Source organism: Elephantulus edwardii, unplaced genomic scaffold (genome assembly GCF_000299155.1).
Source record: "Elephantulus edwardii isolate Elephantulus edwardi_28Jun2011 unplaced genomic scaffold, EleEdw1.0 scaffold00066, whole genome shotgun sequence".
NCBI lineage: Eukaryota > Metazoa > Chordata > Mammalia > Macroscelidea > Macroscelididae > Elephantulus > Elephantulus edwardii.
The window spans coordinates 2,866,413-2,878,778 of NW_006399816.1; the positions used below are offsets into that span (position 1 = coordinate 2,866,413).

The 12,366-nt window shown below is 41.1% G+C and overlaps 1 protein-coding gene across 1 annotated transcript in view; it reads left to right on the forward strand.

Moving 5' to 3' along the window:
- The first annotated feature begins 1,738 nt into the window (after nucleotides 1-1,738).
- Nucleotides 1,739-12,366, forward strand: part of HYKK (hydroxylysine kinase) — a 21,710-nt gene continuing 11,082 nt past the window's right edge. Inside the window, exons 1-2 of the mRNA XM_006888368.1 lie at nucleotides 1,739-2,063; nucleotides 4,042-4,181. Of these exons, the coding sequence (XP_006888430.1) occupies nucleotides 1,739-2,063; nucleotides 4,042-4,181 (465 nt within the window). The remainder of the gene's footprint in view (nucleotides 2,064-4,041; nucleotides 4,182-12,366) is intronic.

Here is a 12,366-nt window from a genome sequence, read left to right on the forward strand (position 1 = left end):
GCCTCTACACCTGCTCAATGTAAGCCTGAGTGTGGTGGTGATAGTGATAAAACTAGCCAATTCATTCATGACTAGTCTACATACCCCATTTTAATATTTCTATTTAGTCATGTGGCAGCAGACAAAGGCAATGGCCTAGGAAAGCCATTTTGAACAATAAACCCACTACACTACATCCTCTCTCCAATATACAGAATCTTTGCAGTGGAATCTATTTGATGACAACAGAGCTTGGGTTGGTTTGTTTGGTGAATAGAAAAGTAAGAGTACTGTTGTTAGTAAAGTCACTTTGAATTATAGCATCTCTTTGACCAGCAGAGCTGAACCTAGCCTTAACCTGTGCTCTCCTCACAACCTCCACTATGCTCAAGCTCACTGTGTAAATCTATCACCAGAAAACCACAGTTCTGCCACCTGCCACCAGAAAAACCAATCTTGGAGAGAATGGGTTGGAATGGAAAATGCAGATTTATCATATAGGAGACAGAGAACGTGGGTTTCACAAATCTGTGTCTGGTGGATTCAAAGCAACAGAGAGGCGCCACCTTTGGGTCAGCAGTGCAACTCCCTATCAGCTATGCCACCAGAGTTCTATTTATATTGATAGGTGTATATGCACTGTAATCCCAAAAGCATGCGGTTTGAATCCACCACCTGCTCCGTGGAAGAAAGATGGACAATCTCCTTCTATGTGATTAACTGCCTCTGAAAGCCCACCAGAGGGTCAGCTATGGGTTTGTTCCAACTCTATGGTATACAACAATAGCAACAACTAACCATAGATGATCTAGGTATATATGAATTTGATAAATACAGTTATTTCTATTTTCCCCATTCTAGCCACGACCTCTTGAAAGTGCTCAAGTAAGTAAAAAACCTCTTTAAAGTGCTAAAGAGCAAGGAAATTCATTTAAAGACTAAGGCATGCTTGATCTAAACCATGATATTTTCAATTGTTTCATAATGTGTTTTAAAGTAGGACAATGAATAAGGAAGACCAAAGAATTACTTAAACTCTTGACTGTGATACTGGCAAAGAATACTGAGTATCCCAGGGACTGCTAAAAGAACACACAACTCTGTCTTGGAGGAAGTACATCCAGGCTGTTCCTTAGAGGCAAGGATGGTGAAGCTTTGTCTCACATACTTTGGGCATGTTGTCAGGATTAGTCAGTCCTGATAATAATCTAGGGGAAAGACATCATGCTGGGAAATGCAAAGGGTCCTCAAAAGAGAAGAAAATTCTCAAGAGATGGATTGATAGAGAGTCTGTAATAAGGGACTTGAGCATGTCAGAGATCATGAGGACAGTGCAGGAGAGGGTAAAGTTCAGATCTGTTGTTCATAGGATCACTGTGGGTGGTCACCAAATCAACAGCACCTAGCAACAACAACAGTTCAAGGCCAGTGGTAAGTGGTAGCCATGGTCATGGCTCTTGTATTTGTTTTCCCGAGTTTTCCTTTACTTTCTTACTGTTTTGCTCATGATGAGTAGAAGCCCATAGTTGTGTCATGAATGGTTACTTGCAAGCTTTTAGGATGGCCCAAAGATTTTTATTTACCTGCCAAAATGTCTACTTTGTCTACTTCTTTAACTCATTTACTGGTTTGAGTTTTTTAAGTTTATGAGTAACAATTAGTAATTAAAAGTAGCAAGACATTAATAATAGAGAAATACTATTGGCCTAAATGTATGTATTATATTTCTCACTTCTAGCTTTGTTCCTCCCTAGATACAATGTCAAGTGAAGATACCAAACCTGCCTTCAGTGAGATACAAGCCTCTGCCTTAGTGGAATCAATATTTGGGTTGAAAACTTCTGAATTGCAGCCACTTCCTAGCTACGATGACCAAAACTTTCATGTGCACATTTCAAGAACCAAAGACACTACAGATGGCCCAACTGAGTATGTTCTCAAAATAAGCAACACTGAGTCTAGCAAAAATCCAGAGCTGGTTGAAGTCCAGACTCACATCATCCTGTTTCTGAGAGAGGCTGGATTTCCAACAGCCTCTATCTGCCGTACTAAAGGAGACAACATAACCTCTCTTGTGTCCATAGGTAAGAGATGACCAATGTGACAGTCTGTTCATGTACTTTTGTAGCCAACATTATTGCATTTAACTACAAGTGGAAAAATCAAGAGGAAATATCAAGAACAGGTTCACACAGTTTGATCAGAGATGCTGTATAATCCTGATCAAAAGGGGGGGGGTGGGAAATAGAAGAGAACTCATAGAATCCAGATTTTTTTGGAGCCATGGAAGCTGAATGAACTCCTCAAATTATTTTCCTGGGATAATTATTACTAAATCTTAAACTAAACAATCACTCTCTCACTCATTGCCATTAAGTCTGAACTGGTTCATAGCTGACCCTCCAGTGGGTTCTCAAAGACTATAAATTACACAGGAGAAGAATGCCCATCATTCTCTCATGGAGCAGCTGATGGATTCAAATCGCCTGCTGTTTTGGTAGGCAGGGCAACTTCGTACTGCTAGGCCACCAGAGTTCCCCTCATAATTGTTTATTTTGACTAGTAAAGAATGTCTGCCTTTAACAGTGAACTTTTAAGATCTAGATGTCTATATGGGATCAAATTGACAACAGCAATTCATAAGATTAGATAGGAAACTAAGGGGGCATAGAGTTTAACAAAGGAATAAAACTCAGAAAAGGATGGTGAGAATTACTGCAGAACTTAAAGGAGGTAACCAATTGAATTGGGACCATCACTGAATTGTACATGTAGAAATTTTTGAGTTGGTGTATCTTTTGCTATGTATATTTTTAATAACAACCAAAAGAATTTTGTTTTTACTAAAAGAAGCAGGAATGGATTCACCATTCCAAATGCAGACATGTTTACTGTTTTAATGGTGAGGAAAAGTAATGTATATTGATACATCGCTAATGTAGAGATTGGGGCTCTGGTTTCAATGTGGTTAAAGCCAGGATATAGCATAACTCTTCTACTTAGAAAGGCCCTTATGAGTAAATAATAAAGGAAATCTGAACAATTTAGGTTTTTTTTTAATGGGAAAAAGCAGTAATTATTCATCAGACCAACAGTAAATTATGCTACTATGGTGTAATAGAAAGAATATTGAGAATCAGGAATTTTAGATCTCAAATCTGGCATTAACTACATGGGTGGTGTTGGGCACACCACTGAAATTACCAAGGCTATATTTCCTCATCTGTGAGATTTAAACCTTTTAATCTCTGAATGCTAAAGTGGACCTAACTCAGTTCTCCAAGTACCAGCCTGAAATCAATGCCTTGTAATTCTCTGAAGGTATAAAATTTTGACTGGCCTTTTCTCTCTTAACTTTACAACCGTTCTTCCTTAATTTTCATTGCCCTAAACAACTGACATTTATTACAGTCTTTGAGAGATGGTTATTGCTCTGTGGTCTGAACACAGGCTATTTTCTGCTTTGCCATTGAGGAAGTCTCTGATCAAAGGACAGTTATTTCTTGATACCTCGGTTTCCTCAGTGGTAAACTTCAGTGAAATTGGTTTGGAGCATTTACTTGTCAGAGTAGGAAACTGATATTTAGAGATAAGACAAGTTGTCAGTATGTTGTTGTTATGTGTTGTCAAGTCAGAACCAATTCATAGCTGACTCTCCAGCAGGTTTTCAGAGGCAGGAGGGCATATGGGAGGAGACTGCCCATCTTGCTCCTGAGGAGCACCTGTTGGATTCGAACCACTTACCTTTGGGTTGGTGGCATACCCCTAGGCCACCAGACCTCTCTATTGTTAGTATGTATACATGTGGTCAGTTCCAATGATCTTCAAATTTGTGTGCTCTACATCCTTCCTCTTATTCACTTAACCCTATTTCATGAATCTTTTTAAGTTAACACTTTTCTCTCTCTCTTCCCCCTCCCCTCTCTCCCTCCATTCCCCTCTTCTCCTCTCCTCTACTCTCTCTCGTATGTAATCTCTATTCTCTGCAGTTATTTCTGGGCAGAACTGCGTGTTTATTTCTTGTGAGGATAGTTGACAGCGTACATTGTTCCATCCATCTAGACAATGGCTCTGAGATCAAAAGCTACTTGGTGAGACTGATGACATACCTCCCAGGAAGACGCGTAGCAGAGATTTCTGTCTGTCCACAGCTGTTATATGAAATTGGAAGACTGGCTGCACGAATGGATAAGGCACTGGAGGTAAATTTGGATTTCCTTTTGTTTGTAAGATTTTTCTAGGTTTGATTTTGCTTAATCAACACAGGGCTACTGCGTCTTTTTATATATGGTGCTATGTAAGGTGTATTATGAAGGAAGCAAGATCCTCAAAGCATGAATGTTATGATGAACAGTAGAGCTGCCTTATTCCCAAGCCTGTACTTGGTTGCTCTATTGGGTGGTGGTGGTGTTAGGTGCTACTACTCATAGCGATCCCATGAACAGATCAGAACTATGACCTATTCTACACCATCTCTCATAGGTTTGACTCCCTTTAGCACAGTCACTGTGTCAGCCCATCTTGTTGAAGGTCTTCCTCTCTTTTATTGATCCTCCACCTTTCCTAGCATGATGTATTTTTCCAAGGACAGGCCCTTTCTAAGAACATGGCCAAAGTGTGCAAGATGACATTTCACCCTCCTTGACTCTAAGTAGCACTCAGTAGCACTTCCTCCAAGACAGACGTATTTGTTCTTTTGGCAGTCCATGGGATACTCTTCAATACTACAATTCAACGGCATCAATTCTTGTTGTTGTTAGGTGCTGTAGAGTCAAATGTGACTCATAGTGACCCTATAAACAACAGACCTGAACCTTGTACTATCCTGTGCCACCCTCCTCATCTCTGACACACATGAGCCCATTACTGTAGGCACTGTGCCAATCCAACTCACTCGAGGGTCTTCCTCATTTTCACTGACCTTCCACCTTTCCAAGCTTGTGTCCCTTTCCAAGGAATAGTCTCTCCTACAAACATCCCCGAAGTATGAGAGATGAAGCTTTGCCATCTTTGCCTCCAAGGAGCATTCTGGCCACACTTTCCCCAAGACATATCTGTTTGTGCTTTTGGCATTCCACGGGATGTTCAGTACTCTTTTCCAACCCTACAACTCAAAAGCATCCATTTTTATTCTATCATCCTTATTCATTGTCCAACTCTCAGGTGTGTAGCTAGTGATTGAAAAGACCATGGCCTGAAGCCTGTACACTTTAGTCTTCAGACTAACATCATTGCCTTTCTGTCTTTTGGAAAGATCCCTGATAGCAGATTGCCCAATGTAATAAGTCTCCTGATCTCCTGACTGCTGATACCAAGGGTACTGATTGTTCATCTAAGCAAGATGAAATAATTGACAACTTCAATATTTTCTCCATCTATCATGATGTTTCCTATTGGCCCAGTGGTGAAGATTTTGTTTTCTTAATGTTCAGGTATAATCGATATTGAAGGCTCTAAGCCTTGATTTTTTTTTTTTTTTTTCAGTAAGTGCTTCAGGTCCTCCTCAGTTTCAGCAAGCAGGGTTGTGCCATCTGCCTAATGCAGGTTGTTGATAAATATTCCTCCAATCCTGATGTCACACTTCTCTTCATAGGGTCCAGTTTCACAAATTATTTGCTTATCTTTCTGATCCTTGTTTTGAGGGGTTGGTTGAATTCCAGTGATTTCTGGCACGGGACCCAGGGTCACAGCAAGACTTTCAACCCATTCCAGATCTTGCTTGAATTCTGCCAAGCACTGCTTCAGTCCAGAGTTGTTAACTGCCTTCTTTGGCCTGGTTTGACAGAGCCCTTGGAAAACGCATTCTGAAACTCTCTGTGACAAAAGAATCTTCAGAATCAGAATCTGAACCAAAAACCAGTGGAGTGTCCATCTCGTAGCATGCACACCCACAATCCTACTGGAAGCAGAGTACCCCGAAGTCTGTTTGGTAGGGAAAGAGTGGCTCTTGCCCCAGCCATCCACTTTCACCCATGACACTAAATCCACAGCTCCACGTGGAATGTTAGCTGCTTCGCCACCAGCCACCCACTGCTCCAGGCAAACTTTTTCTGCTGTCTTCTTTATTGGATCAAGCCACTCGTTCTTTCTCCTACACAGCCAGTGGATCACTTTTAAAAGGAGGAATATTTTAGTTCTAAGGGACAGTGTTATGAATGGCAAATATTTCCCCAGGACAATCCATGAAACATTTATTGAACAGATGCTCATAAGTACCTTTTATGTGCCATGCACTGGGGAAAGGAAAGGGTTTATAGACTAATGAGAGGTAGAATCTGTCCTAGAGGCATATGTTCCAGTGGGGCAGAGAGATAACCCCTGAAAAAGTAATTAGAATTTATGACTAAAATACTAATTTGAGGTTTTTTTGTTTGTTTGAATGAAATACAGTTCATGAATGATGCCCTCACTTCTACACCCACCAAATCCTGGCCATGTCTCTGCTATCCATCTTCCCTCTGTTTCTTCCCTGTGCTAGCTCAGCTTTCACCCCAGCTTCCCTAGATTAGACCACAGTCTCGAAGCATCTAGATTTTACAGTGCTTTGTTTTGTTTTTCTCTTCTCCAATTTATCCTTTATGCCAGGCTAGGGTTGTTTTTAAAAAAATGACTGATCTGATCACATCAGTCCAATGGTTTAAAACCTTTTGTAGTAGATCCGGTTTGATGGTACACACACACATACACACACACAAATAATAAAACAAATTAAAAAGAAAAAATTTAAAAAAAAAACACCCCTTTTGTAGTAGCTTAATTATCTAGTGCTACCATAATAAAAATGTCCCAGGTGGCACTGAAATAGATATTTATTGTCACAGAGTTTTGAAGGCTGAGAGTCTGACTCCAGAGTCTGCAGAGCTCGTCTCTGTTCACCCCAGGAGTTCATTCTTTGTGTCTTTCCCCTTCTGGAAGTCCCGAGTTTTCCTGGCATTCCTTGGCTCATGGATGGATCCTCACAGGGTGAACTCCCTTTATAAGACACCACTCAGAAGGAAGTGGATTGAACACCCACCCTGTTAGAGTAGGGCTTCATTAACAAAAGGCAACTCCAAATAAAATCACATTCTCATATTGAGGGGTTAGGACTTCAATACATCTTTTGGGGGGACACATTCATAAAAAGATCCTCAGCATGGTATGCAGAGTTTTTATAGCCTTGTTCTAGCTGTCCCGTGGCGACTGGAGAACTCACTCACGTGTTTGCTATGTCTCAAGAATCTGTCTCTTCATGGCTGCTATCAAACCCCAGGCCCACCAGCATCAACTCTATTCTGACTCACAGTGACCCTACAGGACAGGGCAGAACTTCTAATAGGGTTTTCAAGGTTGTGAATCATTATGGAAGCAGACTCCTTCATCTTTCTCCTTTAGAGTAGCTGGTAGGTTCAAACCACTGACCTTTTAATTAATGGCCAATTATTTTAGGTATTGCACCATCAGGACTCCTACCTGCTTGTCTCAAAAAAACCTCAAATGCAATGTCCTTGAGTCAGAACTAACTCACAGCAGGTTCGGGAGGCTGTGAATCACAGGGAAGGAGACTGTTAATCTTTCTACCTCAGAGCTGCTAGTGGATTTGGTGCCACCTTTGGGTTAACTCTCAAAGAATTCCCTACTGATGGCTGCTTGTTGGGTGCCATCGAGTTGGAATCGACTCATAGATGACTCTCCAGCAAGTTTTCAGAGGCTTGCCCATCTTTCTCAGCAGCAAATGGATTTGAACCACATACTTCTGCATTGGCAGCACAATTCCTTTACCATTATGCTACCAGAGCTCCCTAGTTACCTTACAATGTCTGGGAAAGACAAGAACATATTTTGTCCAATGATTTGGCTAATTTAGGCAGGACAATAAACATGGTTTAGTCCATCTTGGCCAGAAACTAAAGTCTATGTTATAGTCTAAATAGTATTTATCCTTTTATCCTGAAAGAAAGAACACTTTAAAAAAATTATTAGGAAAACCTTTCAGTGGCTCATTATTTAAAGAAAATCAGATATGTAAAAAAAAAAAAAGTTGCCAGTAATATCATCACCCCAAGTAAGAGATTAGTATTCTCTTATAAAACTACCCTATGTCATGAGTTTAAGATCACTTTGTCTCTCAGCCCTGGGGCATACTTGAGTTCAATAGACATTTATAAACGGACAGATCTTTGTTTATGTTTATGATAATCAGCATTTCACATTGCACTTTGTTAATTTACCTAGCAAATATTTACCAAGCAATGTAAAGCTATATGTCTATGGTAAATGCTGTTAAACATTTCCATTAAATAGTTTTTGGTTGAGTTGGAGCAAATTCAGCTCCTTTAAAATATCCATTTGTGACTATGAATGCACTTTGGATTAAATAGCCTATACTAATTAAATGTATTTTCAGGAAATTTTCTTCACTTATTCATTTTATTTAGAAAGACCTCTTAACTGATAAAAATACTCAGTTAAGGCCCTACCATCCTTGAAGATAAAATCTAAATGAGCTGTGTAATTGATTATCTATTATCTAACAATTATGACTTCTTTTTTATCCTATCTCTCTTTCTACCTTGCTTGGGGCCTTATGCACAGTTTAGAAAGGTAAACAGAGTTTAAAGAGCGAGATGTCATCACACCATTGCTGACAGTTAATTCTGTCATGCAATTAACTGCCTACTGTCCTACTCTTTTCCTATAAAGCTCTGATGGACTAGTGGGTAAGAAACTGTGCTACCAACACAAAGGCAAGTGATTCGAATCCACCAGCTGCTCCTCAGGAGGAAGATGGGCAGTCTCCTCCTGTGTGATTTATAGCCTCTGAAACCTGCCGGAGGGTCAGCTATGGGGTGGTTCTGACTCAATGGCAATGAGACACTGTTTTGTTTGTTCTGCTGTGCAGCTTATTTTATGTTGTATTGCAAAGCCAAAGGAATTCTAGGAAGAAGCAAGCGAAACATTTTCCACTTGCTGCTCCAGTGCATTTTATCATGCTTCACTTCCATTGCCCATCCTTTCCCTTCCCCTCACCTCATGCCTTTACAAATGATATTGTTGTTGTTAGGTGCTGTCGAGTTGAGTATGACTCATGGTGACCCTATAAACAAAAGATCTGAACCCTGTTTTATCCTGCACTATCCTCACACAACCTGACACATAAGAGCCCATTGTAGCAGTCACCATGTCAATCCACCTAGTTGAGGGTCTTCCTCTCCTTCACTGACCCTACCCTTCTTAGCATCATGTCCTTCTCCAAAAAATAACACCTTCTGGCTACATGTCCAAAGTATGTGAGGTGAAGCTTCATCATTCTTGCCTCCAAAGAGCACCCTGGTTGCACCCTCTCCAAGACATAACTATTTGTTCTCTTGGCCATCCATGGGAAGTTCAGTGCCCTTCTCCAAAACCACAGCTCAAAGATATCAATTCTTTTCTTGTCATCCTTATTCACTGGCCAGCTCTCAGATGCATAGCAAGTAATCAGAAAGACCTGGGTCTGAATCAGATGCACCTTAGTCCTCAAACTGACATCATTACTCCTCAATAATTTGGAGAGGTCCCTAACTGGAGGTTTGTTCTTTTTCATAAATTACAAGTTCTTATATGTCTAAGTAGACATTTTTAGTTACCACTGAGTCAGTTCTGACCCTGGCTACTTCATGCGTGCAGCAGAGAACTAACTGTCCCACAGAGTTCCAGGGCTTTGATCTTTCAGAAGCAGATCACAGGTCTGTCTTCCAAGGGACTTCAGTGTGGATTTGAATTGCTAACCTTTCAGTGAGTAGTCAAGTGCTTACCCGTGTGTGCCACCCTGGGACTCCTAGTTGTTCTATAATCTCTATAAGCCAGAGTCTATAAATGAGAACACTGGTGTGGTGCTACTGCTGCAGGCAGTATTTCAGTCCTGCAGGTGAGGCAGAGGCTCCAGGTACTCTGCTGGCCTGTGTCTGGCCCATTACAGGTTGTAGCATCTGGGCAGGCCTCAGAGATCCAGGGTAGACAGGAGCCCTGGGATTTGTAGTAGCCGGAGCTGACACGTTCATTCTTGAGGGTGAATATCTAGTCTGTACTGGAACTTATTTGCTACTTGGTTAAAAAAAAAAAAAAAGACTAGAAGTTAAGTGTCAGATTCATTCACTCAAGTCCAAACTGTTTACTGCTTTGAGGGTCTTTTTGTTATTGTTAGTTTGAAACCATGTACTTTCATCAATGGAAGGAATTTACAGTAAATGGAAAAACTACTTTTAAGCAATATATCAATAGGATTTATATGTCCCAACGGTTCTCTAGTGAAATGAAGCTCTTTTCTTCAGATTCACTTATCTATACAAATCTCCCACTAGATGGCAATATACACTAAAAATGGGATCTCAACTTTCTACTACATTCAACTCATTGCCCTTGAATTTGAACCAAATTAAAGTTGACATCCTGCTGGTTTTCAGAGGCTGTAAATTGCACAGGAGGTGACTGCCCATCTTTCTCCTATAGAGCAGCTAGCATATTTGAACTGCTTGACTTTGGGTTGGCAGTGTAACTCCTTACCCATGAGGCCACCAGACCCCTCTTACCAACACCCCTTCCATTTCTCTTAATGGTGTAGAGCCAGAACCAGCCCATAGCTGCCTTTCCAGTGGATTTTCAGAGGTTGTATTGCTATTACGTGTCATTGAGTCAAATCCCATTCATAGCTGACTCCTCCAGTGGGTTTGCAGAGGCTTTAATGACATGGGAGAAGATTACAGCTGGTGGATTCAAATTGCTTGCTTCTGGGTTGAAGAGGAACTCCTTACCCACTAGGCAACTAAGGTTCCCTACGCTACCAAACTCCAGAGGCAGAAAATACAAGTGTGGTCACTATATGTTCCACCGGTCATGAGTCAGACTGTGGTTGGAGCTTTGTCCTAGAAGATGCAAGGTGCATGGGGAACAGGAGGTGGGGAGTGACAAAGCTGGCCGGAAGTAGGCTTAGATGTACTAACAGAGAGTCAAAATTCAAATAATGAGAAATTGGGGTTGGTATGCCACCAAGCAAAAAAAGAGAAAACAACCAAGAAGTTTGCTAGATCCGGTGTAGGATTAAAGGTCAACGAACATTTACGGGGCAGATATATGAGATGTGTGTTTATTTTATGTATGTTTATTTTCGTATAGGGGTCCCTGGGTAGTGTAATCACTTAAACAGATATCTACTAACCCAAAGGTTGATGGTTCGAAACCCACCATCTCCTTGAAAGTTAGAAGTGTCTTTGAAACATCACAGCCTTGAAAACCCTGCAGAGTACACTTGTGCTGTGAAGCAATCTGACACAGAACAACTGGTTTGGCTTTTTGTTGTTGTTAATGCACAAATGGCCATGAGATTTATATTCTAATTTTACTGGTTAGGAAACAAAGGTCTGAACTGTTGCCTAGTCCAGTGCTCCATGGGTTCAATGGAGAAGCCTTCCTGGGGGTGCAGGGACGATAGTGCCATTCAGAAACTGCCTTAGCAGCTTCCCTGAGTAGATGCTCCATTGCAAACTTGGAAAAAGTACCATATATTTATATATACATATCTCAGGATTGGAGGAAGAGTAATCAACAACCTGTGCTATGCAGATAATACAAACTTGCTTTCCAAAAGTGAGGAAGGCCTGAGGTGTTTGCTGCAGAAGGTCAAGGACTGTAGTCTTCAATATGGATTGAAGTTCAATATCGAGAAGACAGTGATTCTCACCACTGGGCCAATTGGCAGAACCATGATGGATGGAGAAGAGATTGCAGTTATTAACAATTTCAGCTTGCCTGGATCCACAATCAACACTTTTGGCACCAGCAGTCAGGGAATCAAAAAATGAATTGCACTGTGAAAGTCCACTGTCAGCAACCTCTCCAGAATGCTGAAAAACAATGATGTTAGTCTAGAGACTAAGGTGTGCCTGAACCAGGTCATGGTCTTCACAATTACACGCTATAAATCAGATAGCTGGACAATGACTAAGGATGACAGAAGAGGAATTGATGCCTTTGTGTTGTGGTGCTGGAGAAGAGTCTTATACATACCCAAAGACTGCCAGGAGAACAAATAGGTCTGTTTTAAAGAAGAGGGTGAAACCAAGTTTCTCCTTGGAGGCAAAGATTTTGAAGCTCCGTCTCACATACTTTAGGCACATACCCTTGGAGAGGGATATCATTCTTGGAAGGGGGGAGGGACAGCTCAGGAGAAGAAAACCCTGGATGAGATGGATTCACATAATAACTGGGGCAAGGGAATTAGGTGTGTCAGAGTCAGTGAGACTGGATCAGGACAGGGAAGGCTTCAGAGCTATTGTACATAGGGTTGCTATGAGTTACAGGTGACTCAATGGCAGAGAACAACAAGAGCAACATATGGGGGGGTGTGCTTTTGGTTGCTGTGATGCTAAA